This window comes from Mustela nigripes, chromosome 1 (assembly GCF_022355385.1).
Source record: "Mustela nigripes isolate SB6536 chromosome 1, MUSNIG.SB6536, whole genome shotgun sequence".
Lineage (NCBI taxonomy): Eukaryota > Metazoa > Chordata > Mammalia > Carnivora > Mustelidae > Mustela > Mustela nigripes.
This window is the reverse complement of record NC_081557.1, coordinates 18,559,113-18,575,114: the sequence shown is the minus strand read 5'-3', so window position 1 is coordinate 18,575,114 and position 16,002 is coordinate 18,559,113. Positions and strand designations below refer to the sequence as shown.

Sequence of the window (16,002 nt, the reverse complement as noted above, 5' to 3'; positions counted from 1 at the left end):
TGACGGGACCAGCTCGGGACCCCCTGTCCCCACCTGGGGGGGAAGAACACAGGCCAGGCCTCGGGTGTCCTTCCAGCCCTGCCTCGCTGTGGGACTTTGGGATGTCACTTCATTTCTGTGCTCTTTGGGTTTTTTCGTCTGTAAAAGGGAGTTTGCATTCTGTTAGGGTTATTATTATGAAAACCAAATGTGAAAATGTTGGTGAGGTGACGAGTTCAGAGCCTAGCTAATAATAACGATGGTACCCATTTAGTGAGTCCTTCCACGTATCACTGTCCGTTTTACACACGTGGAAACCTTTGTTTAAAGAGGCAGCCGTCAAAAACTAATGATGTACTATATGTTGGCTAATTGAACATAATAAATAAGTAAAGACATTCTACCCAAGGTCGTATGCTAATATGTTGGCCTGGGGTCTTGAAGCCATGTCGCTGAGTCTCACTTGTGCACTTGTTCCACTGTCCCCACCATTACGACAGCTAACCCTGCTCTCCCACTTGGGCACCCACGCCTCAGCTGGCATTTCTCCTGAGGGGAGGGAGGGGAACAGTGATAAGCACCCTTTACTTCCATCTTGGCTGGGTGTCTCCCTCCCTCCATGGACCACTGGTGTGAAGCCCAGCTTGGGTTAAAGTCTTAGAACCCAAGCCTGCGTGGAGCACAGCTCACAGCTGATTGTGGAGGACTGGAAGTTGCCAGACATGCAGCTGTTTTATAAGGAAGCCAGATGAGAACATTTCCTCCAGCAGATGAATTGGTTCTTCTTATTTCCTTGCCTGGGAAGGGCTGGACCTGAGCTTGCTTCTGCTTTGCCCTCCGTGACACAGCGTTCCTTGGACACACCCAGCCTTTACCAGTAAGGCTTAGTCATTTGTAAGAGCAGTGCTGTTTATGATACAACATTTTCATCCACCCCTCGTACCCCCCCACCCCGCCTTGTGGTTATATGTGCCCAGTGATTGCAGTGACAGTCAGAAAAGAAAGAGAGTCTGGACTCACCTCTAGAAATATACTGTCCATGAGATGCCTGGGCAGTATCTCCAAGACCAGTAAGCTTCCCACAGTTAGCTTGGGAAGGCTTGGAAGGTTTCTAGAACAATGATACCTTAAGGAGTCGTTTTGATAATCACTTAGTCATTCATTCAAAAAAGATTTGGGGAGGCTTCACTGGTGCCAGGCATATTACCCGGTGTAGGTGATGGAGCCAGGGACAAAATACTTAAGGACCCTTAGCATCTCAGAATAACTTTAGACAGTGACAAGCACCGTGAAGACAGCACAGCAGCCTGACCCCACAGTGTGGGGCTGGGGCGGCCACTCCAGACAGCTTGGGCAGGGGAAGCCTCTGAGAAGGTGACATTGAAGCTGACACCTGAATGTTAAGGAACCAGCCAGTCATTCCAAGCCAGGAGGGGAGGAGCTTCTGGAACAGAACAGCAAATGCCAAAGCCTTCATGCAGGAACAGGCTCTGCTTATTAAAGAAGCAGAAAGAAAGCCAGTGTGGCCGGCAGGTGGCCCAAAATAGGTTAGAGAGGTAGGCAGAAGCCAAATCCTGTCAGGATTTGAGGGCCATGGCCTTTCTTCTAAGGCTATAGGAAGCCATTAAAGGATTTTAAATGGGACAGTGGCATAATCGGTTGCACATTTAAGAAGTATTACTCTGAATGCAGCTTGAAAATGAAACCGTAGGGAGGGTACGGGTAGAAGTAGGAAGACCAGTCAGAAGGCAGTGGCAATAGGAGGTGGTGGTGGCCATGGAGAAGCCGAGGGGACAGGTGGGGAACAGAACTTGCTGTGGATCCTTTGGGATAGGGAGATGGTGCTTCTAATGTTTAGAGCAAAATCGTCAGCACACAGAAAGTATTGAATAAGCTGTAGGTATTTATTGCCATTATGAACAAATGGTCTGTTACCAAACACCAAGGGAATGGGCTCAGGAAAGAATCTTGAGCCCATTCACATAACAGCATGATGCCTATAGCACCTGTATGACATCAGTGTTAGCTCTTCTCTTCCGTTAAGAAATGGCTTTCTTGGGGTGCCTAGGTGGCTCAGTGGGTTAAAGTCTCTGCCTTCAGCTCAGGTCATGGTCTCAGGGTCCTGGGGCTCTCTGCTCAGCAGGGAGCCTGCTTCCCCTTCTCTCTCTGCCTGCCTCTCTGCCTACATGTGATCTCTCTCTGTCAAAATAAATAAAATGTTTAAAAAAGAAAAAACGAAAGAAAGGAATGGCTTTCTTGGGGCGCCTTGGTCGCATAGTTTGTTAAACCTCTGCCTTCGGCTTGGGTCATGATCTCAGGGTCCTGGGATGGAGCCCTGCATCGGGCTCTCTGCTCAGCAGGGAGCCTGCTTCCCCCTCTCTCTCTGCCTGCCTCTCTGCCTACTTATAATCTCTGTCTGTCAAATGGATAGATAAAATCTTAAAAAAAAAAAAAAAGAAAAAAATGGCATTCTTCAAGAAAATAGGGCTTGCAAGTTTGAGATGCATTCAGGAGCAGAGGTGTTGACTTCCAGTTAACCCTTACTGCCATCAACTCACTCTATGAGTTTAGCCTCTCTTAGGCTTGATTTCTTCCTATAGCTATAAAATGTATGGAGCACTTTCTCATGCCATGTACCATGCCAAGCTCTCCATATATAGAGATATATATGCCAGGCACTCTATATACGCTCATCCCCACTTAGTCTTTCCTGCAGCTCTTCCAAGTAGGCACTAAATTGTCCTTATTTGCAGGTAGGAGCACTGAGCTCACAGTCCCACAGCTAGTAAATGGCAAAGTTGTGGCTCAAGCCTAGGTGCTTCCAACTCTTAAATCCACATTTATAACCCTCTGCGATATAAGATAGTCACAGGAGGTCTTGAGAGTTGGTTTGCTTCCAGTTTCCAACTTCCGGACCTCAATTCAAGGTCACCGTGGGACTCAAAACTATTGAGAACTAATCTGGAATACATTAAAAAAAAAAAAAAGCCTACTATTCATATAGAGATTAGAGATTAGTGTCAAGTGTATATTTATTTATCGATCCTTTCTCCCTCTCCCTTTGGTAACCTGTAAGATACAGCAGCTGAGGCAACAGGAAATTTGAAGTCCAGCATTTTATTAAATCTTATGTTTATGATTTCTGTGGAAGGAGACTGCTTGAGAAAGATTGGATTTCCATTATTCACTTGCCAAGAAAAAATGAGAATACTGGGTGGTGGCAGGGGAGGGGTTTCCTGAAGATGTAGGGAGCAGGGAAGGTAAGCCCTTGGGCTGTTTTCTGCTTTTCAGTTCCTCCACCCCCTGGAATGCCTGGGCTCTAACAGGGGTTTAGGAAAGGTTGCTTTCCAGCCCTCACCACAGGAGGTTGTCAGGTAGGTATAATCCCACTGTGCTGGAGGAAGGAAGGGAGGCTGAGGAAGGCCCACAGAAAGAGAAATGTCCCCATGCCATCTTCCTCTTGAAGTTCAGTGGAACCCAAATAATAACATGGAAGTTATTTCAGAGAGGAGACACACACGAACACACACCCTCCCCATCCCCACAGACACTTTCCAACTGCTTAGTGTCGGAAAGGGTATAGGGAAATGGGGCACTCTCACAACTCTAAATCAGTATAAGGTGATTTCTCAAGGGCAATTTAACAATGATATATCAAATACCTTTAAAAGTACATCTCCTTGGGCGCCTGGGTGGCTCAGTTGGTTAAAAGTACATCTCCTTTGCTTGTTGGGAAAATATCTGATTCTAGGACTGGGGAAGGAAAGCTACACGATATTAGAATGCCAGAAAGTAAGGAAGTACTCAAAACAAATCCCCACGCAAACCCCACGCTGATGATGGTATGTCTGGGACCATAGGGGCTGATGGAATTCCCAAAGGCCAAAGCTGAACAATTTCAGCAACAATAAATAGAATAGTATTGGGTGGTGACCCAAAGTGTAAAAGTAAACATCCATGAGTCCATAGTCCAAAAGTAAACATCCATAGAGTAAACTATTGGGTAAATAAAGGAGAGGAGACCGCTCTCTTGTTCAGAAGAATTTACAGTAACATATGCAAATATTCTGCCCTCCGTGATGGGGGAACAGTTCCCCACTCCGTAGGTATGGTTTGCTCAGAGTCACTGCTTTCCAAAACCTATAGTATGGGAAGCAGGGGAAGAGTAACCTTCCAGTGAGAAATGTTAACAAGCACAGCCTGGGCCAGGTGATCAAGGTCAGCATCCACGGTGCTAAGTCAGAGTGATGGTGTCCTGGCTATGACGTGGTGAGAATGGCAGGGTCCCTCTGTGGTTCCCTTTCAAAAAGACTGTAACCGCGGCCTAATCAGGACAAAAACATCAGACAAGTCCCGTCCAAGGGACGCTCTACAAAATCCTTGCCCAATACTCCTCAGAGCTGTCAGGGTAATAAGAAATAAGGAGTCTGAGGCACTGTCACAGCCAAGAAGAGACCAAGGAAACATGATGTTTAAATGTAGTGTGGTTCTTGGGTAGAATCTGGACTGGCATGAGAGTGTCAGGGCAAGACCAAGGAAATCTGAATAGAATACAGACCTCAGTTAATGCTGGCATACCGTTGCTAGCATTGGTAGCAATGCTATTGCTATTGGCTCATCGTAACAAATGTACTTTAATAATGTAAGATGTTAATAGTGGAGGAAACTACATGTTAAGAACCCTCAGTGCTACCTTTGTAATTTTTCTGCAGATCTAAAGTTGCTGTTAAAAAATTAAGCTTATTGGGAGGGAAGGGGTTGTTGGGTGATGGGTATTGGGGAGGGTATATGCTATGCTGAGTGCTGTGAATTGTGGTAAGACTGATGATTCACAGATCTGTACCCCTGAAACAAATAATACATTATGTGTTACTAAAATGAATAAATGCTATGACCCAGGTGTTTCCCTCCCCACTCCCTTTGGAAATAGTTAAGGATGAAGCTAAAGACTCATCCACATGGGTATGTGTCACGGAGGTTTGGGTAATAAATGAAAAGTTAGAAATAATTTGTATGTCCAGTAGTGGGTACAATAAGTCCATACAATTCAATCAGGAATCACAATCTTACAGAAATCTATTTCTTGATAAGGAAAGGTATTTCCTTGATAAGGAAAGGATTGCTAGTTGAGTGGAAAAAGCAGATTTTGAAAGAGCCTGTAAAATACATATTTTTATATATGCATGAGAGGGTATAGATAAATATATTTCAGTGTGTTAATGGTAATTATCACTGATGCATAATGCTATGGATTTTTCTTTTCATGGAAGCAGTACTTGCTTGTTACAGAAAGTACAGGTCAGCAAAAAATAAAATGTTACTTTCTGAATTTAAAAGAAAAAAAAAAAAGGCTGGAAATGATTCCATTATAAATCCAGCAGCAGTAACAGGAAACTCAATCCTAAAGAAGGCAGCTCTGAGAGCAGATGGGAGGTTGGCAGGCTAGCAAGCCCGCCTGTTCCTTCGTTCAAGAATCTCCCTACAGACATGCGCTGCCTGAACAGACCCTCGTGTGCCCTTCCATCTTCCATAGAAACAGGCCACCACCCACTTAGCCCTTGTGGGGTGCAAGAAGAGTGACCACCTGTAAAAAGAGTGAACAGGTTGCAAGTGCATGGAGATCAGGCTTGGCAGTGCGGTCCAGTGTGGACCTGAGGCCATGCTGGAGCCCCGCACCTCCCTCACAGGTGCCTACGTGGGTCGGTAAGCTGGAGAGCTGAGAGACAAACCTAGGGTCTGTTGCCTTCTCTTTCTGTAGTAATCCTGTCATTAGCTAGCATTGTTTTGTCTTAAAAAGAAATTGCATGTACCTTCCATCTCATTTTATCAACCCTTGGAGGTAGGTATCACTATTTTTCAGGTGAAAAAAATTGAGCCTTAGAGGACTTAATGGCTGTCACTAAGGGACTGGGTAACTGGGGGTCAAAACATACAGGCTCATGTCATACTCTTCCGATTGAGTTGGAGAGGAACAGGGAGAGGGACCCACAACAAAAACACTAGAGCCAGTGAATTAGCTCAGCAAGTGTGTAAGTCAGAAAGGAGCTGATTAGCTTTTGTCTGGATTGGAATTTTCCTAAATTTACTGGTAATGCAACACATCCTGATTTCCCAGAGTCACTAGCAAAAGCCTGGACTAAAACTTTAAAGTCCTCTCGTGTTTTTCTCTGTTAATCCAGGATAAATGGAGGACATTTCAATTTATTTTATTTTAGACCTCATTTAGTTCCCTAGGCAGCAGCTCTAGATTCCTTCCAGCACCATGACCCCCCTCAATGGCAGGCTGGGCTGCTGGGACAGGTCGGGGGAGGACACAGAAGTGGCAGCTGTGCTCTGTCTGGTGGAGGAGGGTCTCTGGGTTGGGACATGTGGTCCAGCCCCGAAGGCAGACTGATCCCATGCCTCCCAGCACTGGGTGGCCGTAGTGTCGGATGGTGAATGGACACCGTCCATGAGCTCCTTGACAAGCCCCGCATGGCTTCATTCTTGGAGAATACTCAATCTATCTTTACGAATCTAACCTTCCTCCCTTGTTGATACCTCTTAATTTCTCTGTCCTCTTGAGTTGAATAATCCTTTTACAGCAATAATGAATTAATAAATAGCCAAAGACTCAACAGATAGGAGTGATGCCAAATCAAATTAAGTTGTATTATATTCTCAGGAAAAGAAACTATTAAACTTGCGAGGTTGTAGTGCCTTCCACCTCCTTTATGAATGTCCTCTCATAAACTGCCATCTCTGGGGAAGACGTGGAAAGGCTGAACTGCCTCTGTGCGGACGGGCTGAAAAACTGCCAGGCAGGGAAACACACCTCCATCGCAGGTGTTTGGGGGCTGGATGAGGTGGGGGAGGAGGAGGCGCAGCGTACCCCTAACAGGGCCCGCAAGAGTCCTCATCCCACAGGACAGTGGGCCACATGTGTGACACAGTGTGCCGGCTGGCTGCTGGCTGGTGCTCCCTAGTCCCGCCCCGCTCCCCTCCCCCTGCAGCTGCCCCAACCCTAGCCCCAGTCAGGAGTCAGGAGCTCTTGGCTCCTCAGCTAAACTTTGGGTTTTTATACCCCCTAAAATTTAGAAAAAGTTATATGTCTCCTTGCCCATTTTAAAGTTAAGTCCTGTATATCAAGTTTAGATGGTTGAAAAGGGTGTGATATCTGATATATTACGTGGTATGAGCTTTACATAACATTTTTGGCAAAGCTTTGGTACCACTTATTAAATGTACAGGCAAGATTTATTGTATAATCTAATTGCAAAGGTTTTTATGGTCAAACCATCCAGCCAAATCAGTCTTGCTTTCTGTCAGACCCAGATCTGGTTTCATTTTTTCAACTCAAATAAACGTATTACTACATACCTCATGACAACCATCTGGCTTCTGAATGTGAATTCTTGGGTCTGTGGACAGACAGGAGCACACAACCATGCCAAGAGTTTATTGACTGGGCAAAATAAATATTTCTTGCCCTGCTCTCATAGGACTCCTCTTAGAAGGATTTTAAAATTGTCCCCTGGTAAGGTTCAGGAGGGGAAGAGGTGTGTATTTCTTTTCTGAAGTGCAGTACGGGGATTGTGAGAGTGGGAAAGTGGGAGTGGCTGCAGAGAACGTGTAGATGGCAGGCCATGTTCTTGGAAAGGTCAGTTTTAAGAAGGAGTGTATACGAAGTTGAGGATCTGGACGTGTATTTCCTTAAGATTACACATGCCCAGATACCCCCCAAGGAAACTGAGACTCAGAGAGGTTGAGTAACTCACCCAAGGCTCCACAGCTCACAGCTCATTAGTGCCAAAGCAGAGATTTGAACCTATTTCAGTCTTGGTGACCTCAGAGCCATTAGATAATACTGCCTCTCTCGTCGGTAAATACCTACTACAGAGTGAGCTGTCTTTTTTTTTTTTTTTTTTAAGATTATATTTATTTATTTAATTGACAGAGAGACAGTGAGAGAGGGAGCACAAGCAAGGGGGTTGAAAGAGGGAGAAGCAGGTTCCCCGCTGAGCAGGAAGCCCAATGTGGGGCTTAATCCCAAAACTCTGGGATCATGACCTGAGCCAAAGGCAGACACTTAGTGACTGAGCCACCCAGGTGCCCCACCCTTTCTAATGAAGTTTGTAATTTTAATTCCAGTATAGTTAACATGAATGGCCTGTCTTTCTAACACCATTAGTTCATTCTCAAAACAGCAACAGTGACCTCAACAACAACACAGTGAAAAGAATTTCAGTAACATCTGAGTACTGATCCAATTATAAATCTAAATGTGGCTGGTAGATATGTCAGAGGAGGATGGTAAGTGACTGAGGTAGAAGGCTGTTACTTCCCTTGGACAAAGTGAAGACTTTTTATAGACTATTTAAGATAAAATCTTACGAACACAGACCAGCTTATATACAAAGTGAAGAAGCATTCAGGAGATGCTATCTCATACTAATTACATTGTGTAACCCTCCAGGAGGAGACCACACACAGGGTGACCAAAGTTCTGTGTTAATCCGTTCACTTAAGATCCTTTTTCTTCTTCATTATTGTGAAAAACAGTTTGCTAGTTAATTAGGAAAATGAATGTGCTGTATTTGAAGATGCTAATTGTGGGGGGGAAATTCTCTTCCCCACCATTTCTTTCCTCTTCCCTCTCTCCCTGCTCCTCCACCTCTCTCCCCCATCCCCTACTAGGCTGTAAAGTCTACGAGGGCAACTGCTGTGTCCATCATTCATTGTTGTGCCTAGCATCATGCATAACACATAGTAGACAGTCAATAAATGTTTAGCAAATGAAAGAATCAGTGATGTGCCGGAAATCCAAGATCTCATGCTTTTAAACCATGAGATGAACTGTATCAGACCCAAGAACAGATCTCTTTGAGGGTCATGAGAAAAAATTTTATCAATCAGGACTCCTGATCTTTTCCCCAAGCCAAGGCACAAGTCTTAGAGTAGAGAACCTAGCAACTAGGAAAGCACTTAATTTATTCTCAACTTTATTATACTCAGTTTGCGGGGAAGGGCTGTTGACCTTTTTGTGAATATGATGAAAATTACGGCCTTTCTCAAACAAAGGAACACACAGACAAAATTTTATGTACAATTTAAGTAGGTTCATGAACCCTTTAAAGTATGCATCTCAAGAATGCTGAGAAGTGAACCACAGCTTAAGGAAAGGGCACAGCCATCATGCTGGACCTCTCGTATTTGCAGGAAAATTGACACGAGAACAATAAGAGCTCGCTTTGGGTATAATACCAAAGGGGAGAACATGGCGCCAGTTCCAACTGTGCCTTCATTCTAGTGAGACACTTTCATGAAAGGCCCTTTGTTCCCTTTGGGACAGATGCCACCAAACACTGCTTTTTTAAATGACAGTCTACTGTCCAGCCCTTCCCAGCATGCACCCTTCATCCTGTGGTTGGACAACAGGCAGGAAGAGGGAATGGAAATAGGGCAGAGTTTTGGATGGTGAAGGTTGCTGAGTTGGTTCTTTTGGCTGCTGGAGTACACTTCCATTCATTTCAGCCTCTGTGTCTTGAAATGTTTTCGCCCTTAGTGGAAGTACTACAAGTCTGTTGCCTAGGATATGTTCCCTTAAAGTCGCTCCCAAATGGATGCAAAAAAACAGATTTTATATAGACAGAGATAATCCCTCGTGAGATAAAAAATTTCTAGGTCATCACTGGGAGCCAATACACCCCAGGCCTTCCCTCTTCTCCAGCTCCTATCTCTCCCAGAGGAAGACTTCTCCTCTCTTCCAGATACCCCCACTTGATTACTTCAGACTTTATCTAGCCAGAACTCATCCTTGAGTGTTAAGGGCACAGACTTCACTGGTGACCAAGGGTTTTCTGTCTCAGCTTTACTTTCTTCCTCTGCAAAGTGGGGATAACAACACCAGTCCCTACATCCTGGGGTCGTGGTGAGGGGCGCTTAGCTCAGTGTCCCCAGCACGCAGTAGACACTTGACCAAGCTGGCTCTCTTTTAAGGACGGGGGCCTCTAGAAGTGGAGGAGGAGAAACTGGGCAAGTTTGCTACGTTTGTCCTTCTCAGTGTGCTCACTTCTGCCCCATCCCCATCTGGCCCTGCTTTTTCCCCACCCCAGTCCTGGATCAGCAGGACCAAGCCAAGGAGGTTCTGAGTTTAGGTACCTGAGGTCCTGGCCATGCCTCTGGGACTCATAGCTCAGGTTTTGGCCACTGAAATATCACTGACATTGTGGACGCCCTGGCCAGAGCAATAATGACGGACTATTCCTTTCAGCTCCTTCCTTCCCTCCCTTCCTGTTGTTTTGATTTCTCAAAATCAAACCCTTTTTGAAAACAACGATTTATTGAACACTTTTACTGGTAACACTAATACTTCTCTATTAATCCTAGTGCTGGTGCTAATAAACAGTGTTGGTAGTGGTTTACGCGCTAGTTGTAGGTAGAGGGGAGGGTGAATAGCAAAGAATGTATAGGGTGTGATAAGGACGATGAACGAAATAAAATGGAGAATGACCAGGGAATCCGACTTAGAATACCTTCTTTAAGGAGGCGACATTTGAACCCTGTGATTGTCCCTGGGTGGGAACTGAAACCCTGGCTTGATTCCGAGTGAGAAGCTCTGTTGGGAGTCCCAAGCCATAGCTTCTCCTGGTTTTCTCTCCTGACAATAGAGGGTTTAAGGCTAAGGGGAAGTCAAACTCCTGATTTTTACCAATTCTTTATTTTGTCAAGTAAGCTTTAAAAATATTATGACCCTCACCTGTGCCCTTACAGATAAACTCACTTACCGTGTGCCAGGCATTGTGTGTTGTACATGTATCCTCTGAGTTAATCCTCCAGTAACCCAAGGAAGTAGATCAAAATTATCAGAATTATCCCTATAGTCAAATAAAGAAACCAGAACTTAGAGAAGCTAAGTAACTTGCCCATGGCCAACGGCTAACCAGTGGTAGGTTTAGGACCAGGATCCAGATAAATCTGAGAACAGAGCCTATCTATGTCTTTGGCCAGTAGATGAGACCGCTCCCATCTCGTGATGTCTTAACTCACCTGGTTCTCCTTTCCTCTGCAGCGGTGCCAGTGAAGAAGAGGACACATGAAGGCTTGCCATCCCCCGTGGAAACTCATCCCTTCCCCCCCGTGTGTATGTGATGGCGTGTATGTAGCGGCTTCTGAGTTCTGTGAAAGCTGCCCACCAACAACCGTACTTCCACCGGATACATCCCCAGGTCCACAACAGGCACAGATCTCTCCAAGGGATGACCGACTTTATTGTTACTGACTATGCTTTTCATTCTCTCGTCATGGTAGGTTAAGAAAAAGTGACCCTATGATCAACCAGGAACAGTTAATTAAGAAGCGTCCTTCAGGTAGTCCTTCAATGGCTGCTTTGAACTTACTCAGGAAAGCTAGCCCCCGTGATATTGTACACTCAGACAGCATTGCTTTAGCTGGAAGGTTCTGGAATAATCTTGAAGGGCAGTCAGAATTTTTTTCCTACCTGCTACTAAAACCCCACTTTATTTATATTGCAGCATGGAGCAGTGGGGAGCACAGTAGGGCTCTGTAGATAGTCTCTAAAAGTCCAGTTATACATTTGTGAAAATGTGGCTCCATGAAGTAAGATGGGTGGCGTGAAGACGGGGTGGGAGAAGGAGTTAAAAGTTCGAAATACAGGGATATTTTTAGTACATGAGGTTATCTGGCACTTCAGATCCATAATTCAGTGCTGTGGAAATGAAAAAAATGATTGAAGAGGTAGAAAGGAAATGACTTTAAAAAAAAAAAAAAGGACCAAAGAGATCTGATTAAAAGTTGAAATCAGTATTTCTGAAACTCAAATTGCCTGAATTTCCAAAATAGTCACTAAAGGATCTGATGGAACCTGAACAATTTGGGTGAATTCTGCCGGTTTTCTGGGTCTTGTTACAATGTGAAGGCTGGGATGTGTATTACCAAGTGGGAATTTTCAGTGTATGTTTTTGTCACCCCCGCTCTAGCCCCTTTGGCCTCATTTGGCTGAAATGCAGTATAGGGAGAGTCCTCGTCACTCTGGTCTGCTGAATCAAGCCCCGTCTCTCAGCAGGCATACCCACCTCTTCCTCCAGCTGGAACCCCTCTTCCCATGGCACCCACCGCAGGCCTTCAGCCCTGCCCGCACACTCAGGCTCTCCCCTTTTAAGTACCATGAGCAGAGACACGCCCCGGTGGGACTGGCAGCCTTTCCCCTCCCAAGTCCCATTTCCTTAACAACCCAAGTTTTCTCCTCCCAAGTAAGCAGTGATTACCAGGGAATACAAACCTGCAAGTTAAAAAGCCTGCATTTTCTGAAAACATCAGTTTTACTTAACTGGTTTGGAGTCAAGGGATCACCTTATTTTTAGATAAAAGAGCTACATCATGAAATCGAGTGTTCATACACAAAGTTGAGAGAAAACGGGACACTTCACAGGGAATTCGTATTTACAGGTGGGTGCATGTTCCCTCTCGTCTGCCTCTAGTGGTGTTTTGGGGTTCACTTCTGAGAAGTACAGTTGGCACTTATCCAAGCAGCTGACCGAGGGCCTGGACCTCTAGTCGCCTCTGACGTGGAATTGAAGGCGCCTGCACTGGGAGGAGTTCCTGTCTTCCTGCCTGCCTGCGACCCCTGTACCTGTCACAGAGCGTTAGGGCCAGCTGGCATGTTGCACGCGTGGTTTTGAGGCAGAAACAGTACTTACTGCAGGAACCCTATTTATATCATAGTCCAGTCCTGGGCTAGCTATGAAATTATTTCTTTGAGGCCAGGAAGCTACCGGGCATATGTGCTTCTGGGTTAAGATTATTCTAGCTCACTAAATATGTTAAGATGTCAGGACTGAGAGTACTTTGGGCTGTAAAAAAAAATAAATAAAAAAAAAAATATATATATATATGTATATGTATATATTACTCTCAAACTGGTGCCCCACCAATGAGTGAGACAATTTTGGTGCTTTACCTATCCACCTGCAAAGACTGGAGAATTTGGCATACCACTAATTACAGCCCCCCACTGTATCCCACAGAACTACCCATGAAGAGGGACCAGTGGCTATTCTTATAGGAGTTTAAGAGCCAGAAGATGAAGACTTTAGGATCTAGATGCTTGTGTTTGTCTCACCCCAATAATTATTGTTTAATCTCCAAATAGCAGCCTTATCTTCACAATGGACAGACCATTGGCTGCTCCCTACTACATTGTATGTTATTACTTAAAATCGGTATTTGGGAAACCCCAGCATTTATGCAGTGGATATGAACAGAAATATAAAAGTACATGCCACTTTGTCTCAATATATTGTCATATCTCTGTAATTTTCAAGGAAAGCACTTTTGCTTTTATTTAAGATTTTGGATTTGTTTTATGGGCTCCTGCTGTCTTCAGCACCTGATAAAACTTTAACCAGGGAAGCATTAAACATCACGCAGAAGCTTCTGCCTAGGCTCCTGAGTCCCTGCCAGCAGCATTTATCAGTAAGAACTAGGGTGCTTCCTGCCATGACACCAGCTTCCCTCAAAGCTGGACCGTGCTGCCCGGCCTTACGCCCCAGCAGGATGAGGCGTTCCTCTTCCAGGACAGTAACAGAGTGCTCAGAAGTGTGTGTTGGCTGGCTGCAGCCCTAGGTTTGCAGAAGTCCCCAGGGAGAAGTCATCAAGGGCGGCAGGTAATGAATGTCTCCGGAATGAACCGGGTCCTCACAGCAATCCCTGTCTGCTTTCCAAATTTGGGTTCTCCGGAGGCTGAGAGTGGGTTTGTCCTTTGATTTGATGTTGTGAAACCCAGGGCAATTCCAAGAAGTTCTCTTAGGAGTTTCGGCTCTGACAGCCCACTGTATTTGAAGACCAGCTGTGATCCAGGCTCTGTACTCGGCCCCCATTTGTCTGATGATAGAACGGATGTAGAGTAATAGGGCCCCTTGTCTTGAGTTACACAGCAAGGAAGTACTAGAGCTCTCCCTCACTTTGTGGTGGGCTGTAGGACATCCACAGGACAGAGGGAGGAAAGGGCTTCTGGGTCCCCCACTGCAGTCTGACTAACTATCCATAGCCAGAATCCCACTGACTCTGGTTTCGTTTTTGAAGTTGCACTTCATGGCCACCGTTTGGGCTCAGAGATGGCCTTGGGGTGGCCTCACTCTTCCACCTTAGCAGGTACGTGAAGTACACATTGCTGACTTGAGCCTGTCCCCAGGAGTTGGGGGAGCCTTTCCTTTCTGGGGCCATCCCCCATAAATAAAGTGATTCTAGGCCTTCAAGAGTATAGAAGTTCTCAGAGATAGTAAAAGCGGAGGGTGTTCTGCTCTCTAAGTCTATCTGAAAATGTCTGGCACTGCACTCCTACAGAAGAAGAAGCCTTCACTTGTGAGCCCAGCCGGTGCTGTGCTCTCTGAGGGGGTGTTAACTCAGACGCCAGTGGATCTGGACTTTCCCGCTGACAGCTGATGAGTCTATGTGCATGTGCACAAATGTACACGTGCACGTGGATATGCACACACATAAATATATGCGCATGCACACGCAACTTAAGAACTAAGGGAAATTCAGAGCAGCCCCTCGTTACCTTGCATGCCCCTGCAAAGGTTTCTGCTAGCCCTGATCACGAGCATCCCCGGACCATCGGAGCTTCGGTGCTCGCTTCCCAGGTGCTAACGAGAAGAACAGCTCCTCCGCAAAGGTCGTCAGCCCCTAAAGCACTGAGCCAACGCGGCAGCCCTGAGGGGATTTGCACTCCGGACCTACTCTGACGGATGTCTGACGGCTTGCGAAATTTGGATGACCCAGCCATTTTGGTGACCCGGGGGTCTGCCCACTCCAGTCAGGCCTGAGGGCACAGCTGCTGAGTTTATGACTTGTGGTCATGGCAGGGCACAGGAAGTCCTCTTCCCTACCTAGAAAATACTCCCTTGCCGATACTCGAAATTCCATACTCACATAATGGCCGCCCAATACATGCTTTGTGCTAAGAAAATGGGTTGCATGTTTACCGTGTGCCTAGCACATCTGGAATTTTCTATTTAGAACACAAATCTCATTATGGATGAACTCAGCCCAGCCTTAGGAGAGAAAGAAGGTCCATAGGGGAGAGTTGTGATCCCATTACTATTGCCTCTGTCTAGCAGCGCTCTGAAACCCCCACCCCAGGCCATTGTAAGACCTGGAGGCCCAGGGGACCTGCCTGGTAGAACAGTAGCATTGGGAACAGAACACATCAGAAATAGCAGAGCAAGTGCCAGAGCAGGAGAAGGAAAACGGATTAAGACACTTGTGGGTATGTTGGTGCAAAAAATGCCACAGAGCCCGTGCTGGCTTTTAGGACCTTGAGAGGACAGTAGATTTAGATTAACGGTAGTCAGACCTGACCAGTCTTTGTACAGTGACAGGCCACACTGCATGGGGGGTGGGGGGACAGCCAACGAACCCATCATCCTCTGCCTGTTTTTCCATGCTCAGTCACTTTCCCTCCCTAGTCACCTTCCCCTTTCACCCTTCACAGTAAACAAGGGAACAGTCCATCTTTCGAGGGAATTACACATTTGAGTTAATGTTTCACTATATCATTTTCATACTGTAAATTATTTTGTAAGAGAGATTTACCTCTATCCCAGGATGTTTGGACTCAGCGCCCCTGTGCATTTGGAAATCAATAAACTATTACTGGAAATACCATTTGTCTCTGAGAGTTGTGCACAAAGAAACCTGCTAGGCATAGATATTCATGATGATCTCCACTCTTAACTGTGGTAATGCCGGAGATGTTGGTGTTTGGTTATCAGATACAGGACACTCGTTTACTCCTGACTTCTCCAGAGCGACTTGGGAGATCGGGAAGGGGCACGCAAGCACACGTAACATCATTGTTATTTAGGGATACGTTTTCTCTTCAAAGTAAAACAGTCTGTGCCCAGGTTAAAGTTACTGAGCCAAGTTAGATTATAGCCTAAAGAACACTTGATCCTGAATGATGTTTTCAAGTGACATTAAAGCTTTGCCATTTGGATTAACCAGATTTTAATTTTTATCATA

The 16,002-nt window shown here is 45.6% G+C and overlaps 1 protein-coding gene across 2 annotated transcripts in view; it reads left to right on the top strand.

The window, feature by feature from the left end:
• TRIM44 (tripartite motif containing 44) overlaps positions 1 to 15,643 on the top strand; it is a 109,078-nt gene extending 93,435 nt beyond the window's left edge. For both annotated transcript variants that reach the window (XM_059405659.1, XM_059405670.1), the window contains one exon: positions 11,030 to 15,643. In XM_059405659.1, coding sequence (XP_059261642.1) covers positions 11,030 to 11,057 — 28 coding nt within the window. In that variant the 3' untranslated portion in view covers positions 11,058 to 15,643. The remainder of the gene's footprint in view (positions 1 to 11,029) is intronic.
• The last annotated feature ends 359 nt before the right edge of the window (positions 15,644 to 16,002 follow it).